This window comes from Schistocerca gregaria, chromosome 1 (genome assembly GCF_023897955.1).
Source record: "Schistocerca gregaria isolate iqSchGreg1 chromosome 1, iqSchGreg1.2, whole genome shotgun sequence".
Taxonomy (NCBI): domain Eukaryota; kingdom Metazoa; phylum Arthropoda; class Insecta; order Orthoptera; family Acrididae; genus Schistocerca; species Schistocerca gregaria.
In genome coordinates, this window is record NC_064920.1 from 737,232,116 (window position 1) to 737,248,494 (window position 16,379).

The 16,379-nt window shown below is 38.0% G+C and overlaps 1 protein-coding gene across 1 annotated transcript in view; it reads left to right on the top strand.

The window, feature by feature from the left end:
• The first annotated feature begins 1,957 nt into the window (after positions 1 to 1,957).
• LOC126271580 (ankyrin repeat domain-containing protein SOWAHA) overlaps positions 1,958 to 16,379 on the top strand; it is a 389,485-nt gene continuing 375,063 nt past the window's right edge. Inside the window, exon 1 of the mRNA XM_049974167.1 lies at positions 1,958 to 2,170. Within this exon, the coding sequence (XP_049830124.1) occupies positions 2,044 to 2,170 (127 nt within the window). The 5' untranslated portion in view covers positions 1,958 to 2,043. The remainder of the gene's footprint in view (positions 2,171 to 16,379) is intronic.

The following is a 16,379-nucleotide window of genomic DNA, read 5'->3' on the forward strand; positions in this document are numbered from 1 at the left end:
GAGGTCATTAGAGACGGAGCGCAAGCTCGAGTTAGGGAAGGAAATCGGCTGTGCCCTTTCAAAGGTACCATCCCAGCGTTTGCCTGAAACGATTTAGGGAAATCACGGAAAACCTAAATCAGGATGGCCGGAGACGGGATTGAACCGTCGTCCTCCCGAATGCGAGTCCAGTGTGCTAACCACTGCGCCACCTCGCTCGGTGACACGAAACGGAAGCAGTGGTTGGGAAGGGAGTGAGACAGAGTTGTAGCCTATCCCCGGTGTTATTCAATCTGTATATTGAGCAAGCGGTGAAGGAAACAAAAGAAAAATTTGGAGTAAGTATTAAAATCCATGGTGAAGAAATAAAAACTTTGAGGTTCGCCGATGACATTGTGATTCTGTCACACACAGCAAAGGACTTGGAAGAGCAGTTGAATGGAATGGACAGTGTCATGGAAGGAGGGTATAAGACGAACATCAACAAAAGCTAAATGAAGATAATGGAATGTAGTCGAATTAAGTCGGGAGATGCTGAGGGAATTAGATTAGGAAATGAGATCCTTAAAGTAGTAAAGGAGTTTTGCTGTTTGGGGAACAAAATAACTGATGATGGTCGAAGTAGAGAGGATATCAAATGTAGACTGGCAATGGCAAGGAAAGTGTTTCAGAAGAATAGAAATTTGTTAACATCGAGTATAGATTTAAGTGTCAGGAAGTCGTTTCTGGAAGTATTTGTATGGAGTGTAGCCATGTAGTTTGGACAAGAAGAGAATAGAAGCTTTCGAAATGTGGTGCTACAGAAGAATGTTGAAGATTAGATGGGTAGATCATATAACTAATGAGGAGGTATTGAATAGGATTAGAGAGAAGAGAAGTTTGCGGCAAAACTTAACTAGAAGAAGGGATCGGTTGGTAGGACATGTTTTGAGGCATCAAGGGATCACCAATTTAGTATTGGAGGGCAGCGTGGAGGGTAAAAATCGTAGAGGGAATAGAGATGAATACACTAAACAGATTCAGAACGATGTAGGTTGCAGTAGGTACTGGGAGATGAAGACGCTTGCACAGGATAGAGTAGCATGGAGAGCTGCATCAAACCACTCCCAGGACTGAAGATCACAACAACAACAACAACAACAACATAACAACAAGACAACGGTTGTTGTGGCAGTTGTCAAGGTGTTGGCGCCCACTTGTGAACCGCTCTCGGCATTTAGTTTACATTTTTTATAAGTTAAAATCAGGGCAATAAAACAATAATCAAACAGAAGTGTAGCTTGAAAGGATTGATCAGCTCGTTGAACGTGCTCCATATAACGTGTTCCATATAACATGGATACTATACTTCGTAATGATGTGGAACGTCTCAGCATAACAAAAGGTTTCTTTACATCGCCATAGTCCATTTTTTTTTTAATTTTTTTGTAAGGTAAGTAATTTTATCTAATTTATTTTTAAATATTGGTTGGCTATCTGTCAGACTTTTTATGCTATTTATTAAGGAATCAAAGATTTTTGTAGCAGAATAATTTGCAGCCAAAGCTAGATTTAACCTAAAATAGTGAAGTAGATAGCGGAGAACTGATAGCTGGGTTCGAGTCCCAGCCGTCACATAGTTTTCAATTTGTCAGGGATGTAAATTAGCTCCTTTGTTGCATTGTTTGAGGTCCCTGTATGTTTAACTATCTTAGTGCTAGCGGAGCGTTAGTCTGTCAACGTAAAAGATAAAAAAATCGTGATATCGTAAGCTTGCTCTGTAGCTAATGTTCAATGAGACAGAGTTAGAGCATCAACGATAAAAGTATCGACCGTCCTATTGTACAGAAACAATAATTTTATCATTAAGCATACTATCACCTCTTGGTTTGTCCATTTATTATCGAACGTTGCGTTTCATGAACAGTTACAGCTGCAATATCACTTACGCGTTCAATGTCGTTTGAATCATCTGTGTTCTGGCAACGGTCGATAGTCGATAGTATGTTTCCAACTGTCGACGCAAGTGTGAGTCGATAACTGTTTACACCTGTAGCAACCACCTGGTTTTATTTTGATAGAAAAATGGCAGGGCCAAGTGAACTTTCGAAAGAAGCAATAAAAAGTTTTATGCTAGATCATGGTGGTAAAGTAACAAATCATGAACTCGTAAAATATTTTAAACCATTTCTGACCGATCCGGAAACAAGAGGTATGTTGACATCATTGTGTAGTGTTGTGTCAGGAAAGTGACAGTGGTTTTAATAGTTTATTTACAAATATTTCTTGGAAGTGCTTCTAATTGTTTATCAGAATTTGGTAATATGTGAACAGGGACCTGATAATTATCGAATTACCGCGTGACAACAAAATAAACACAGTTAATTTGTTGCGAGAAATGTCGATGTTTAAGGTTATGTTACTGTCTGGGCGTGTGCTGTGATAGTAAACAAAGCTTAAAGTATGTTTTCATGAAATTGTAAGCATTGATGGTGGTTCCGTGTTGCTACGAAAGAACATTAAATACCAAACATATTACAAAAGCGTGCTGTAATTCAGTTTCAAAGTGAAATATGCTTGGCGTATGATGCTGAAATGCTTCCCACTTCTGTTTTGAAGCTTTGCATAGCATTCATACGAATATTTACCAAAAGCGTTTTAAAACTGGAGACTGCTGCAAAACATAACTGATAAAGCAATACATTTTCATTCTTGTAACGTATTCTCGTAGTAGTTAACAAAATATCAAAATATGTAGCTTTACACATTGTCTAAAAAAGTAAGTGTCTGGCTACTGTCTGCCGTCTCTGGCACAAATTTGTAAAGAACCGAATAAAATTGGATGCAGAGCTTTCTGAGAAAACAGTTTATTGTGTTTTAGTCATTCCTCAAGCGAATTCACAGGGGAGCTGTATAGGATCTCGAGTTCCATTTTCAAATGCACATTCACTGCCTCACAATATACAGCACAACATTCTCTTATATTACAGTGCGTGTGTTTCGCATGTTAAAGAATGTTTGTTGTGGAATCCTTTTGTTTGTAGTCAATTGTTACTGTTCGATTCTCTTCAGTATTAATTTCATCGTTTCCACAATTTCATAATTTTCCGTTTGTTCCTGTGACCTGCCAGAGAAATCGTTCCTCCATAAGTGCATTGCTCATTACCATTGACTTTTGCGTATTTATCATTTCTATACTTAATCTGACAATCATTTTTTTATACGTCCGTTAACATACATTACCAGCAAATATATGGAAGTAGCTTTCTCTATTCGTTCTTATTTACCTGATATAAGCTGTCTAGAGCCGTATGGTGTTGCATGTTTTAGTGCAATAACTTTATAAATCATTAACTGGAAAACCAGAAACATTCTGTACATTTAGTTGAACTTTTCTTTCTATTGTACTCACAACAGCAGGAATTTAGCTAGTTAATAGATGGATTGTCAGATCACTTTAACATCTTATTATGTTATACTGAGAGGAATGAAAAATGTGACATAATGTTTTGCTCCATGCTCCAGGTAACAATTAGCAGTGGTGCTTTGCAGGTGACAAGAAAGCAGTAAAAGCAGGAGTTGTGTGTAAATACAGTGATCTACTTTTCTAGGTCTTTTCATGTTCTCACATACTTGCTAATGCAGTTCAATAATTGTTCAAGATCATTTGGTATTATGCTCAGTGTTTAAATCGTGGTAAATACGATACTGTTATCAGTCAGATTCGCTTAATTTGTGTAATATGTATTGCGTAGTTTTCAGTTTCAACCTGTTAGTTACATTTATGCACACAATAAAGGGGGCAGCTGATTCCCAATAAACGATGGAGGTAAAGACCCTGAGTGCTAGTACTGCTGCAAAGGATGGTAGCCTGCAAACCACAGCCGTACAGAACTGAGGCTTTTCAATTCCATTTTCTAGTTTTGTGATTATTGTTGATTAATTATGGTTTCTACATACATCACTACCTATTATTGATCCTATCCTGTTGTGCAAGTAAGAACAGTTTTGTTCTGTCACTTCAAGTATGTTGTGTATCGTATCTTACTGTCTGCACTACTACTTGTTTTTGCATCACATGTGGTTTTCATGAGAACAGATATCTTATTAAAGCAACATGTATCAACATGAAAATAATATTTTTCCAGCTGAGATGAAATTCTGTACAGAAACTTAATACTGTTGCCTTTTAAGCTGTGTATGTTGCTGTGGTTAATGTACTTAGTTCTCACAGTTTGCTTCAAGTGTTTTTGTGTCACATTTTCAAAACTGAATTTCTGCCACAGTTTTATTAATAACATTGCTCTTGCAAATTGACTGATTGGAAAGTGTCTGATACTGTTGTTTACACTGAGATTCCCTTTCATAACAGTCACTGACAGTGATTATCTCCAGAACTTTTGTTCCTTGTCTGATATAGTCTTTCCAGTTGTTGCTTTATTGAGACTAAAATAAAACTGAAGTTCATCTATACCGAAGTGTAATGTTGGTTCTATATCCACAGTTTGTACAGAATGGAAGTACGTTTCCTCCATGACAGTTATTCTCTTTGTTTTTTTCCCCTCCTTCTTCTTCTTCTTCATCGTCATCATCATCATCATCATCATCTTACTGATCAGTATATATGTTTTCTGAACTGATGATTATGAAATTAGGTGCAGCATTGTTTCAGAGTCTGTTATGAAATATCTACATTTTCACCAGTCTCGAGCATTTTGCTGTTTCATTAAGATGCTTTTCTCTACAATATTAATTCATATTTTTAAAATAAACTATGATACCAAAGTTTGGAGAAGGTAAATGTTTGCAGTATCCAGATTTTTCTTGAACTGATGTGTCTAGGTGTAGTAATGAAGTATCAGTTCAAACAGCCAGTAGTTTGAAACTAAGAAAAATTAGTGTAGAAATCATTCTTTGTTTATTTCATGGTGATTCTCTGTTAAATAAACTAATCAGTTCATAATTATCTACCTTTGAAGTGCTTAACTTAGCTAACTGTATTGTTATTTGTGCCGAACTTAAGTGAAAATATACATACTGAATATATGGCAACCTGGTGTAAATTGTCCTTGGATTAGAACCAAGATTGTTCCCAATATATTCATTTGAGGTGGGAGGGGAACTTGCACTAATTTTATGAAATTATAAGGGGGTGTAAGAAGCAGAGAACAGTTTCTTTTAAAATAAAAGTCAAAGCTACTGAAAAATCTTGTTTATTAATCATCAAATGTACTAATGCTGCAACTTCATGACTGATAACCACATTGCCCTTAACTGAGAGAATATACCTTACATGAGATTTAATAACTGTTGCTGGCAACCCAATAACATTAATTACTTGAGAACAGTTACTACATTCACAGCCTGACATTGGTTGGTGATACGAACAGAACAATGCATATTGATGATAGAATACTGCAGAAGTTTTTCAGAACCTAGATCCGCCTGGCTTTTTTAGTTACAAGAGAATAGTGGCAAATTGTGAAATAGTTTTGAGACATCATTACAATGTTCTGACTGTCTTAAACTAATACTGAATTGATACATCTGTCTTTATAGTGATACAAGATGCTGGTTTAGTTTGCAAGTATGATTTTCTTTGATTAGAGGAAAGAGTGGTGACACATGTCCCTTGCTAGAGACACCACTTGATTCCATCAGAAACCATAGGCACAGCGACTATAAGGAAGGAGAAGCACAGAGCAGTCACTTCTGCCTGTACACCTATAAGAGCATATGATGACATGAATTGCTGCGAGTCTGTTGAATTGTAATAAAAATGCACTGAAGATGGCATTTATAGCCAAAATGTAGATATTCAAGACTAATGAAAGCTAATGGGATTTTGATTGACAGCTTTTTGCCTCTCCTTCCTTACACTTGGGTAGAACCACATATGTTCTGTCAAATCTGTAGTAGATAATGTGCATAGTGCATGTTCTGTCAAATCTGTAGTAGATAATGTGCATAGTGCATCACATAGTCATAAAGGGTTCTTAAGTAGGATCACATTTCCTTCATTGACATTGTTGTACTCCATATATTACCCACACCTGTCTCTTGTCTGCATAGCATTGTGTTACTGAGAGACTGCACGCATTAGCTCTATTTCATATGTTTAAGATGTATGATTGTTGTGAACATATCATTGACCTTACCAAAGGAAAACTGATTTAGTGTACACCTGATTGATATGTCTTCTTGTTCAACTATCTGTAACATATTTAACCACTGTGCAAGTCTCAGCATAAGGGAATGCATATCATCAAACAACCGTTGCCGGCCGGAGTGGCCAAGCGGTTTGTAGGCGCTACAGTCTGAAACTGCATGGCCGCTACGTCACAGGTTCGAATCCTGCCTCGGGCATGGATGTGTGTCATGTCCTTAGGTTAGTTAGGTTTAAGTAGTTCTAAGTTCTAGGGACTGATGACCTCAGATGTTAAGTCCCATAGTGCTCAGAACCATTTGAACCATATTTTAAAACAGCCGTTCAATTGATCCCCACTGCAGGGAAACACGCTACTGTATGATACATCCCTTAGCTGAGTCCATTATGTACTTGCTTCTTATCAGTTGTGTGGACTTAATGCTTACTTTACTCTCAGTCTCCTTCCACTTGTCTCTCTCTCTCTCTCTCTCTCTCTCTCTATATATATATATATATATATATCACTCAGGTTATATACCTCTGAGTCTCATTTGATGTAAAAGTGTGTATGTTCTCTGTTTGAAAATGTGAGATAGTCCTGAAATTGACTGGGCTGTGAACTTTGAAACTGAGAATGGAAGGGAAAAGGGTGATAGTAGTGACAAGTTTGAAATATAAAATGTAATTAAGTTATACACAACTGCAACAGGTCACTTTTTTGAATAATAATGCTTTATTCCATGAACCGGTTTTTGAACATTTTCAGGTTCATCTTCAGATGGTTTCGGGAGAATCCGTGAAGTTACATCATTACTGGTAGTAGCATAATGCTGGGTGCTGGTTTGCGACAGTATAGGCGGCTATTTTCGGATATGTCTGCCTCCATTTTGATGTCCAGAACACTTTCACGCAAACTATATTAGTTTACACTTAGACAGTGACACTTTTCCAGCATCCAGCATGCACTTTTTTTATTCTGATATAATTTGGAGTCACGTTTTCTGAGCGACACTTTTTGTTAAATCTTATTGCAAGGATAGTGTTTGTTAGTTTAAGTTTACATTGTCGAAATTCGCGCATTGTTCTAATTACCTGGCGTTTTATCAACAGATTATGCTTATCCATTACTGATATTTTCGAACCATGACTGCTGCCTATACTGTCACAAACCAGCACCCAGCATTATGCTACTACCAGTAATGATGAACCTGAAAAGGTTCAAAAACCAGTTCATGGAATAAAGCACTATTATTATTCAAAAAAGTGACTGGTTGCAGTTGTGTATAACTTATTTACGTTCAATATACAGTCATGGTTCTAAAATATCCGTAATGGATACGCTTAAATAGTTTGCAATATGTTTTGGTCCCTAAGGGATACCCAGAGGGCTCAACTTGAAGAACAATACCTATTAAAGAAAGCCTTCTGATTGATATGAATTTACTCAGAGGTTTCTGCACAACATACTATAACTATCAGCTCATATTACTTCTTAAATGTGATTTTTATATGTATTCTGAAATGAGATTTATTGGGCATTAGCAAAACTTGCTCCTGGGATTCTCACTTATCTTGTTTCTGTAGCTAACCCCCCCCCCCCCCCCCCCACCACCATTAAAAAAAAAACTGTGTATAGTTGTGAGTTCTTGTTTTTCATTTTTTTCGTTTGTGCTACCTGCTAATTTGGCACCTTTGTGCAAAAACTAGGTTTTGTGTAATTCCAGGAGACAAGTGTCATAAATCAAAACCCTGTATGGTGCTTTGGTTGCAGAAGTGGCAGAGAATCGCTCTGTGACATACACACTGGCAAGGAAAATGGAAATAAATAGCCTTTTTCTCATAGAGTTTCTCTTGGGAATTTTAAATAGAACTCCTGTTCTTCAATACCTTGACCTAGTACTTGGTAACTATCAGGATGTAAAGTGCTGTCTTTTCGCTGATCCTATAGTATGTATCTGGTGCCGCTGCAAACTTAGAAGTCATTACTGATTGAAGCCCTCTTGCCTGTTATTTTTGGCAATGGAATTTTTGAGACTTTTATCGCTTGATGTCCTTTTAATTTCCTCGGACTGTAGTGATTCAACATTTCTTGTACTTTATATCAACAATTTGACAAGTTCATCTGAGAAAAAATGAGGATAATGCTCTAAGCAATAGGATGTTGAACAATCAAAATGTTAGTAAAAATATCAGCATTAAATTAGTAGTGGATTTTTCTTTTTTCTTTTCAAATGTATTCAGATTGTGAATTTATAAGTAAATAATTTGTCAAAATCTTGAATTTTACATTTGCTTTGCACTCACCTCCTCCCAGCTGCCTCTCCTCACTCAGTTGCTTTTCTGTCCTTCTCAAGTAATTAGTAATCAGTTCCATGCATAAATCCTTGAGTTCTTTCCACTGTTGGTTGATCAGAAACTATTTATCTTCTTTACAGGTAATAATATTCTAAGCATTTGCACATGCTTTGTCAAAAAGTAGTCATGTTTTTTAACAAAAACGGGGTGGAGTAGTGTAGTGACTAGTACACTCGATTTGCATTTGGGGGGGATGACAATTCAAACCTGCGTCTGGACGTCCTGATTTAGATTTTTTGCAATTTCCTTAAATCTCTTAAAACAAACACTAGGATGTTTCCTTTGAAGGGGTCAGCCACTTTCCTTCTCTATCCTTATCCCAATCCAATCTTGTGCTCCATGTCTAACGACCTCGTTGTCAACGGAATATTAAACACTAATCTTGTCGTCGTCATCGTCCTCCATTTTTTAACAAAGTCTGCTTCTTTTAGTCTGTGAATGCCTGATGGTCTTCCAGTATTGTTTGTAGTGGCAACCATTTTTTATTTGTATCAAAAAATTTTGGCGTGCGGTTTCCTAGCTCGTGTATTGGAATTCATACTTTTTTCAATAAATCATGGCTTCCTGAAGCTGAAGCGGCACTCCCAACGCCCAGTTAATTTCAACATCCACAAGTAGTACATGAATACCTTTAACATTGATTGACAGATGGGAGTATGCTTCCAGTTATTTCAAGGGAGTAATACCCAAGTAAATAAATTTTCTTCCTGAATTGTTTTGGATACAATTGTTATCTTCCCTTAAAAATAAATAACTCCTGAGGTGGTTCAAATTGGGCCATAATAATGAGCAGTTTGTCTCACTCGCCCCTCCCCCCTCTCTTTCCCTCTGCGTATCTTGGGATCTCTGACCAGTCACGGTGTAAAAAAAAGTGGTGTGTGTCATGAGAATGCATTCAATTAATGATACAGGGATCAAAAATTTGGCTACATAGGATACTTAAGAAATCTTATTAAAAATAGCCATGCTGATAGACATCAGTCAGTATCTTGCGTAGTTTAACTTTCGAGGATCGTAATTTCCTAAGAAAGCGAACTTGTCAAGTGGGTCATGTGACTGGTAGACATTAGAACCTTAATATAAACCGTCTACAAGCGGCCATCATTAAATTTATTTAGGTCCTAACTAATATGGCGAATTTAAATTTCAAAAAACAGCTGAATGCCTGAAGCTAGCTAAATTCTAAATAAATGGTTTGATAGTGGATATTTGAAGAAAAAGTTGAAAATAGTGCACTACAGCACAAATGTTGATGGTATGTGCTGTGTGTGTGTTTGGAAATAAATTTGTTCCATTCACTATGGTACATGCTTATGACAATAGTAATTCCATTTTAACTCTTTTCCTTCAAGCTTATATTCAGTATTGCTCAATTCTTTCTCGAGTTTGCTTAATTTAGCATCAAAATTTTGGGAACTGATGGTCTACCAGAATATTTGAGGTGTGTTCAGTAGGTAACGCACAACATTTTTTTTTCTGGAAACAGGTTGGTTTTATTCAGGATTCCAATACCTCACATTATTCCCCACTCATTTGGCTACAAAAGCCTATTTTTAACATAATCTCCATTCAATGTAACGGCCTTACGTCACCCTTCTGGGAGGGCCTATGTGCCCTCATGGTACCACTCCCCTGGCCGACATCAGAGCAAAGGTTTTGCTGCATCAATAGCCTCCCCGTCATCCACATACTACTTCCTGTAGAGTGCATCCCCAATTGGGCCAAACAGATGGAAGTTGGAAGGTGCAAAATTCAGGCTGAATGGTATGTGAGGAAGAACAGTCCAGTGAAGTTCTATTATCTCCTCTATGGTGCACAGTGAGGTGTTCGATTGTGGTCCATCAGTCACCTCAGATGAGATTGTCCACATGTTCCAACATTGCAGGAGTTACAGCTGTGTGTGGCTGGCTGGTCACTGGAGATCAGACAAGTTTGTGAGATCTTGTTGTGATGATGAGCGACAGCTTGCCCAATGACTCGTCATGTTTTTATTCAGTGCCAGGTCTCTGTAGACAATCTGGAAGCAGCATTGAATAACTGCAATGCTCTAGTTTTCTACCAAAACAGCCTTAATGACAGCTCTCTGTCTGGAACACACTTCCATTATGAATGCTATTTTGAAGGGTATGTATAGTGCTGCCACCTATCAGACCATGAAACTGTAGGAACAGGAGGAGGAATATTCCATGATAACCCGCAGCAATTTCCACATTTTTTCAACTGCAATTAACTGAGTGAAAAAAAGAGTTTCATTACTTATTGAACGCCCCTTGCAGCAGCAGGTGACTAAGTACTGTATATGGTTTTTACTGATCTGATGATGGTGATAGCCCAAAACACTTAATGATATGTTAACAAAAATAATGTTGGTGACCAAGATTGCTGTATTTTCCTCGGGGCAAAAATATCAGTAGATCTTCTGAGACACTTCTTTTCAAAAGCAATAAAAGTATGTTGTATGGTTCAACCTAGTGTCTCTAGCCTGAAGCTCATTGGCAAGTGGCTATCATCACTGCCTCTAGATCACAGAGTTCTGGTTTGAATTCCAAGTTTGGTCAGAGAGTTTCTTCACTGGAGCACTGTGTTTTCTTTATCATTTCATCTCATCTTCATTGATATGCAACTCATCGAAATGTTGTCAAATAGAGGTCATGCACCAGGTGCCCTAACCACCTCATATGGGATCTTCCAATCAATAATGTCATACAGTCTTTTTTTATGTAGTCAAAGTTGATGCCACTGTTTCAACCATTGGGCAAATTGCTGCACAGTTTGTTCTGCTTTTTGACACATTATTGTCTCCGATGTATCTGTACTACCATAGTGTTTTATCATGATGTTCTGTGTATAGGCCTACATACTTTATCATTTTTAGCTACTCTTTTGTTCTAGCACTATAGCAATTTTTTTTGTTTCTTTACTGAGTCATATAGTATGCCATGGTAGAGGTTTCCCATGGTTTTTCTAAAACATTGGGAGCAAATTTGCTGTTTAACAAGATCAACCGAGTTTGCATCCATTTTTTTCAAGTTTGCCAACTGCTTTCTGTCTTGACATTCTGGGTATCATCGTTATGACTACTGAAGAGACTGCATACACTCACTTCTCTGTCATCTCCTGGAGTATTGCTGCATGGTATGGGATCCTTACCTTGTAGTGTTGATGGAGGAGATCCAAAAAGTTCAAAGGAGATCAGCTCATTCTGAATTATTGCAAAACAGAGGGCGGGCAGAGTGTCACAGGTGTGTTAAATGAGTTTGGGTGGAATCTTTTATAGAAATGCATTTTTTGCTGTGGCAAGGTCTTTTATGAAATTTAAGTCACAAACTTTATGCTCCAAGTGCAAGAATATTTTATTGACTCCCACATATATATCAAGACAAGACCATCATTAAGAAATAAAAGAAATCAGAGCTCACACGGAAAGATCTAGCTATTCATTTTTCCCATGTGTTATTTGAAAGTGGAGCAGTCAAGTAAAAGTCTTAAAGTGGTTCTGTGAACCCTCTGCCAAATGTTTATGTATGAAATACGGAGGAGTCTCATACATGTATAGGGCCGGCTGTCCAGACTTAGGTTTTACACAGTTTCCCTAAATTGCTCAAGCTAAATGTCAGGATGGGTTCCTTGAAAGTGCACAGCCAGCATTGTTACTTATTACTGTTTAAAGGAATTCAACACCATAACTTCACCAGACATGCAGCTTTTTCCATAACAAACATTACAGTTACCATTTTTGTGTCACACCTGTGCTTCAGAAGGCATCACATCCTACAGTTTTGTATAAAAAACCAACAGAGAAAGTCCTATATTCCCTAATGTCTTCTCAACCCTGGTACATCTGAAGGTGGATGACGAGCTGAGGTGGCCAGCAGATCTTTATTCTATTTGGCTGCCAGAGAATGATGCATCTTCTTGTGTTGTCTCTGCCATGTTAAACTCTTGCACCACTGCTCTGTTACACGAGTGTTTGGGTTTGATATTCCCCTGATGTAGAACATCATCTCCAGTTGGTGACTTTCTTTTTGAGGAATATCCCTTAACCTCATGGTAACTTCTTAGCAGCCGGAGATATTTGTTTTCCATCTACACCAAATGTCTTCATTAACCTTTTTGTCCTAATTGGAACTCGTTGGCAAGATACTTCCTAGTTGCTGGTTCTGACTCACATGGAATAGTTTCCAGTTTTGCTACGATTTAGGAAGTGGGCTGGTATCAGCACTGTGTCACTCTCTCCCTGAGTGAAGGATATGAGTTTATTGCAGCTTCTATTTCTACCAAAATGGTGTTTAGGCTCTTTTCATCCACCTGAGAGTGACCAAGCCTATTAAGTGTTCCCATCAGCCTCAGCTCCAAAATAAACACACACACACACACACACACACACACACACACACACACACACACACACACAGCATCAACTACAGTTATGTCACACACCTGGTGAAGGGGGCTGTACTGTTTTCAGCTTTGTATAAGACACCAGCAGATGGTGTACAAGTCTTGTGTTCCTCAGCAGCCTATTTCCTTCCCCATCCTCCTCCAGTATGAACTTTTTACTGTCCCTGGTGACTTCATCAAAACACCAATAATCTTCCTTCCAGTGCCACAAAGCTAGGTACCTGATGTGAGGTAAGATGGCATAGAGGTTAAGGTCCTGGAGCTATGGTCTTTTGAAGAAACTGAAGAGAAACTAAAAATTTGAAGTATGTCAACTAATCAATTAATATTTCAAAGAGGACATTGATATGCCAGGAAGTTGATATTGAAGTCCACAGAGCATTAACAGTGATTGCTGCACTATCACGAAAAAACAAGATGCCGTGACCAATGATGTTCCAAACATGTATGATGAATGACATGTCAGGCACACTTGTTGGTGAGGGAAGTAGACCTGCACAATCCTACCAACATGTGGCCAGGTATTTTCCTACTGAAATTTTAGTTTTTGCTTGCACCTGAAGGCTGGTACCACAGGCTCTAAAAACAACTTGATGTAATAGTTTCCATTCAGATTATCCGAGTATTTTGGAGTCAATATCACATGCTTTATTCAACAGCACCCCAACTCATCACACTAGGCAGTTATCCAGTTACATCAATTAAGAGTGCAAGCTGCCAATTTGTGCTCAGTGTATTTAAGATGTAGCAACATAGGGCAAGCTGAAGTGATATTTGTTAAAAATGCTAATTGTGTCATCCAGTGTATAGGTGATGGAGATCATTGGACAGTGTTACTGAGCTTATCTGTACACTATCTCTCTCCAGGCTTGTTAATAGTCTATGCTAAACATCCTTTGAGTATTTCATTGTGCTATGCATTCTGGGTACACAGTTTTCAGAAATATTTAGTAGGTAGAATTCCCAATGCTGCCTTTTGCTGCAAACATATGCTTCATTCATTAATGGCTTAAGAAATGTGCTTAACTCAATTTTTTGGTAAGAATTCGTAATTGTTTCACATACAACAAGGAGACAATGAAAGATATATATTTTATAAATAGAAGTACATAGATTGTGTGTATTTCTGTTTATATATCCTGATATACTGAAGTGTGATGCTGCATCTTAAAGTTTTTCATCTTTACTGTGGTTGTTATTTTTGTATTGTGGCAAAAAGTACTGTAATTGCATTGTATAGAAATTCAATATATCAATGGTAGGCAGTGAAAACTTCATAACTCCATCTGTCTCTGAAAACTCGTGTTTCCAGTAGCCAGCAACTCCATAATCAAAGAGAGATTTGAAAGTGCATGGGTTTCTGTAACCTGTACATAACTAGGCTTCTACCATAAAGGTACACATGTAGCAACTTTCTGTATCTTTTTTTTTAAAGAAACCGTTTTTGCTTTACAAAATGCTTGCTTAATAAAATGGAGTTACGAGGGGGCGCAGTAATTAAAACACTGGACTTGCATTCGGGAGGACGACGCGACGGTTCAAACCCGCATCCGGCCATTCCGATTTAGGTTTTCGGTGATTTCCCTACATCACTCCAGGTCGGGATGGTTCCTTTGGAAGGGCACGGCCGATTTCCTTCCCCATCCTTTCCTAATACGATGGGTCAGATGACCTCGCTGTTTGGCCCTCTCCCCCAAACAAACCAACCAACCAACTTCACAGCAAGAAACCCATTATTCTTTCCGTCGTTGAAGGTGGTTGTTATCACAACACGTTTAGAGTGCGGGAAGTCGCTACTTTTCACAAACAACAGGAAAGCGTTAAATATGCCTTATCCCCTAATATGTTCATGAGGTGGCAACACTTTAATAAACTACTCTTTAACCGTAAAATCTCTAAAGACCATTCTAACAAATGAACACAACTCTCCAACATGAGAAATATCAGTGCTTTCATCAAACTGAAGCGAAAAATACACACCATAGCATGTTCTGATGTAATTAAGACTCAATCTTCAGAAATCTGTTCAACACGTGTAGCAACAGTTAGATGAGGCAATTGAAGTCCTTTGAAAGACATAGACTAAGTGCAGATTTATTTTCGTGAGACCATCGAACAGAGATTCCGTGGCACTGTTCATTGACTGCTTCTTTAACTACTTCCCCATTATTGGAATGTTTTTTCCCTTTTCGACAAAACGTAACAGACTTGGTAAGAGTCCATTATCATGTTACTATTTTGCTGATTGGCTTTGTAAACGCACTTTGCTACATTGGTAATTAAGATTTTATGTCTCAACTTTTACGTAGGCCTATTCGTAATTCAGAATTAACAGTAAATTCATTGTCTAATTTTTTGTGCTTTGTCGAAAAATAACGTTCTCCATTATTTTTCTTGGGAACAGACACACTACTGTTTCACAATAAACACACGGGTTTTACTCTGAATTCGACAAAACAATACTGTTGCAGTGTTGCCAACTCATTTACGACTATGTACCTGCATGGCATGTGATATGTCCGTATATTCACATGTAAAGTCTCTAAAGACGCAAAAAGTTCTAGGCTGGCGAGAAAAAAAATTAACGATATATTGGGTAGTAACATTTCCCCTTTATGAAACAATTTTGTACACTGAACAGTCGCTGTTTGGACAATTTTAGAATCGATGAAAATGTCTTTTTATGAAGTCATCTTTAAGATCTATTATTAACAAAGTTAGTGAATGCTCAGCAGCCAATTATTTGGGAAGTTTTGATGTCCTTTTCGAGCTTCGGACGCTAGGCTTTTGTGTGAATCGCGATTTGCGTTTTTCGGAAGTTCACTTCTTCCAGCACACAAAGTAATGTCATACACTCTGCAACAAGCACGATAACTGTCCTTGGGATCTGCTAGTAACACCCGTTAAACTGTTCTTCCTCCTGCAATACTTGACTAAACTTCTGTTTTTGGCTTTGACTGACTCTGTTTTGTTAATTTCTATTCTTTTACGTTGTTGAAGCCGTAATAATAATAAAAAGTACTAATACTACAGATACCTTCCCCACTCAAAAAAATCTTCAGAAGCTTATGTATGTTTAGCGTAAATGAACTGACGTTGGAAGCTGTTTATCCTTTATTTTCAACATGTGTACACACTACAAAGACAGAGACAGTCGCCGCAGCAGAAGTTAAGAATGTAACAACGGAAGTAAAAATGATGCAGAGATAACAGACGCGCTAAAAGTTGCCTGATGAGCCCCTGGTTTCGGTTGTCGCATGTCGGCCCCGTTCGGAGCACTTCGCGTGATATTTCTTCGATTCACGATTGTTGCCAGCGTCAGGGTTTCCTCAAGAGCAGCCAGTTTTCTTCTAATCGTTACATTGTATTGCAACAACTTTAATTTACGCTCTCTGCAACAAAGAAATGCCGCATTTGAAAATGATTGTTTCGTAGCGCACATTCCCGTGCGAAATTTACCTTAGGAAGCAGCAGCTCATCAGCACGAGAAAAGCTAAGTAAAAAACCAGTCAGTATT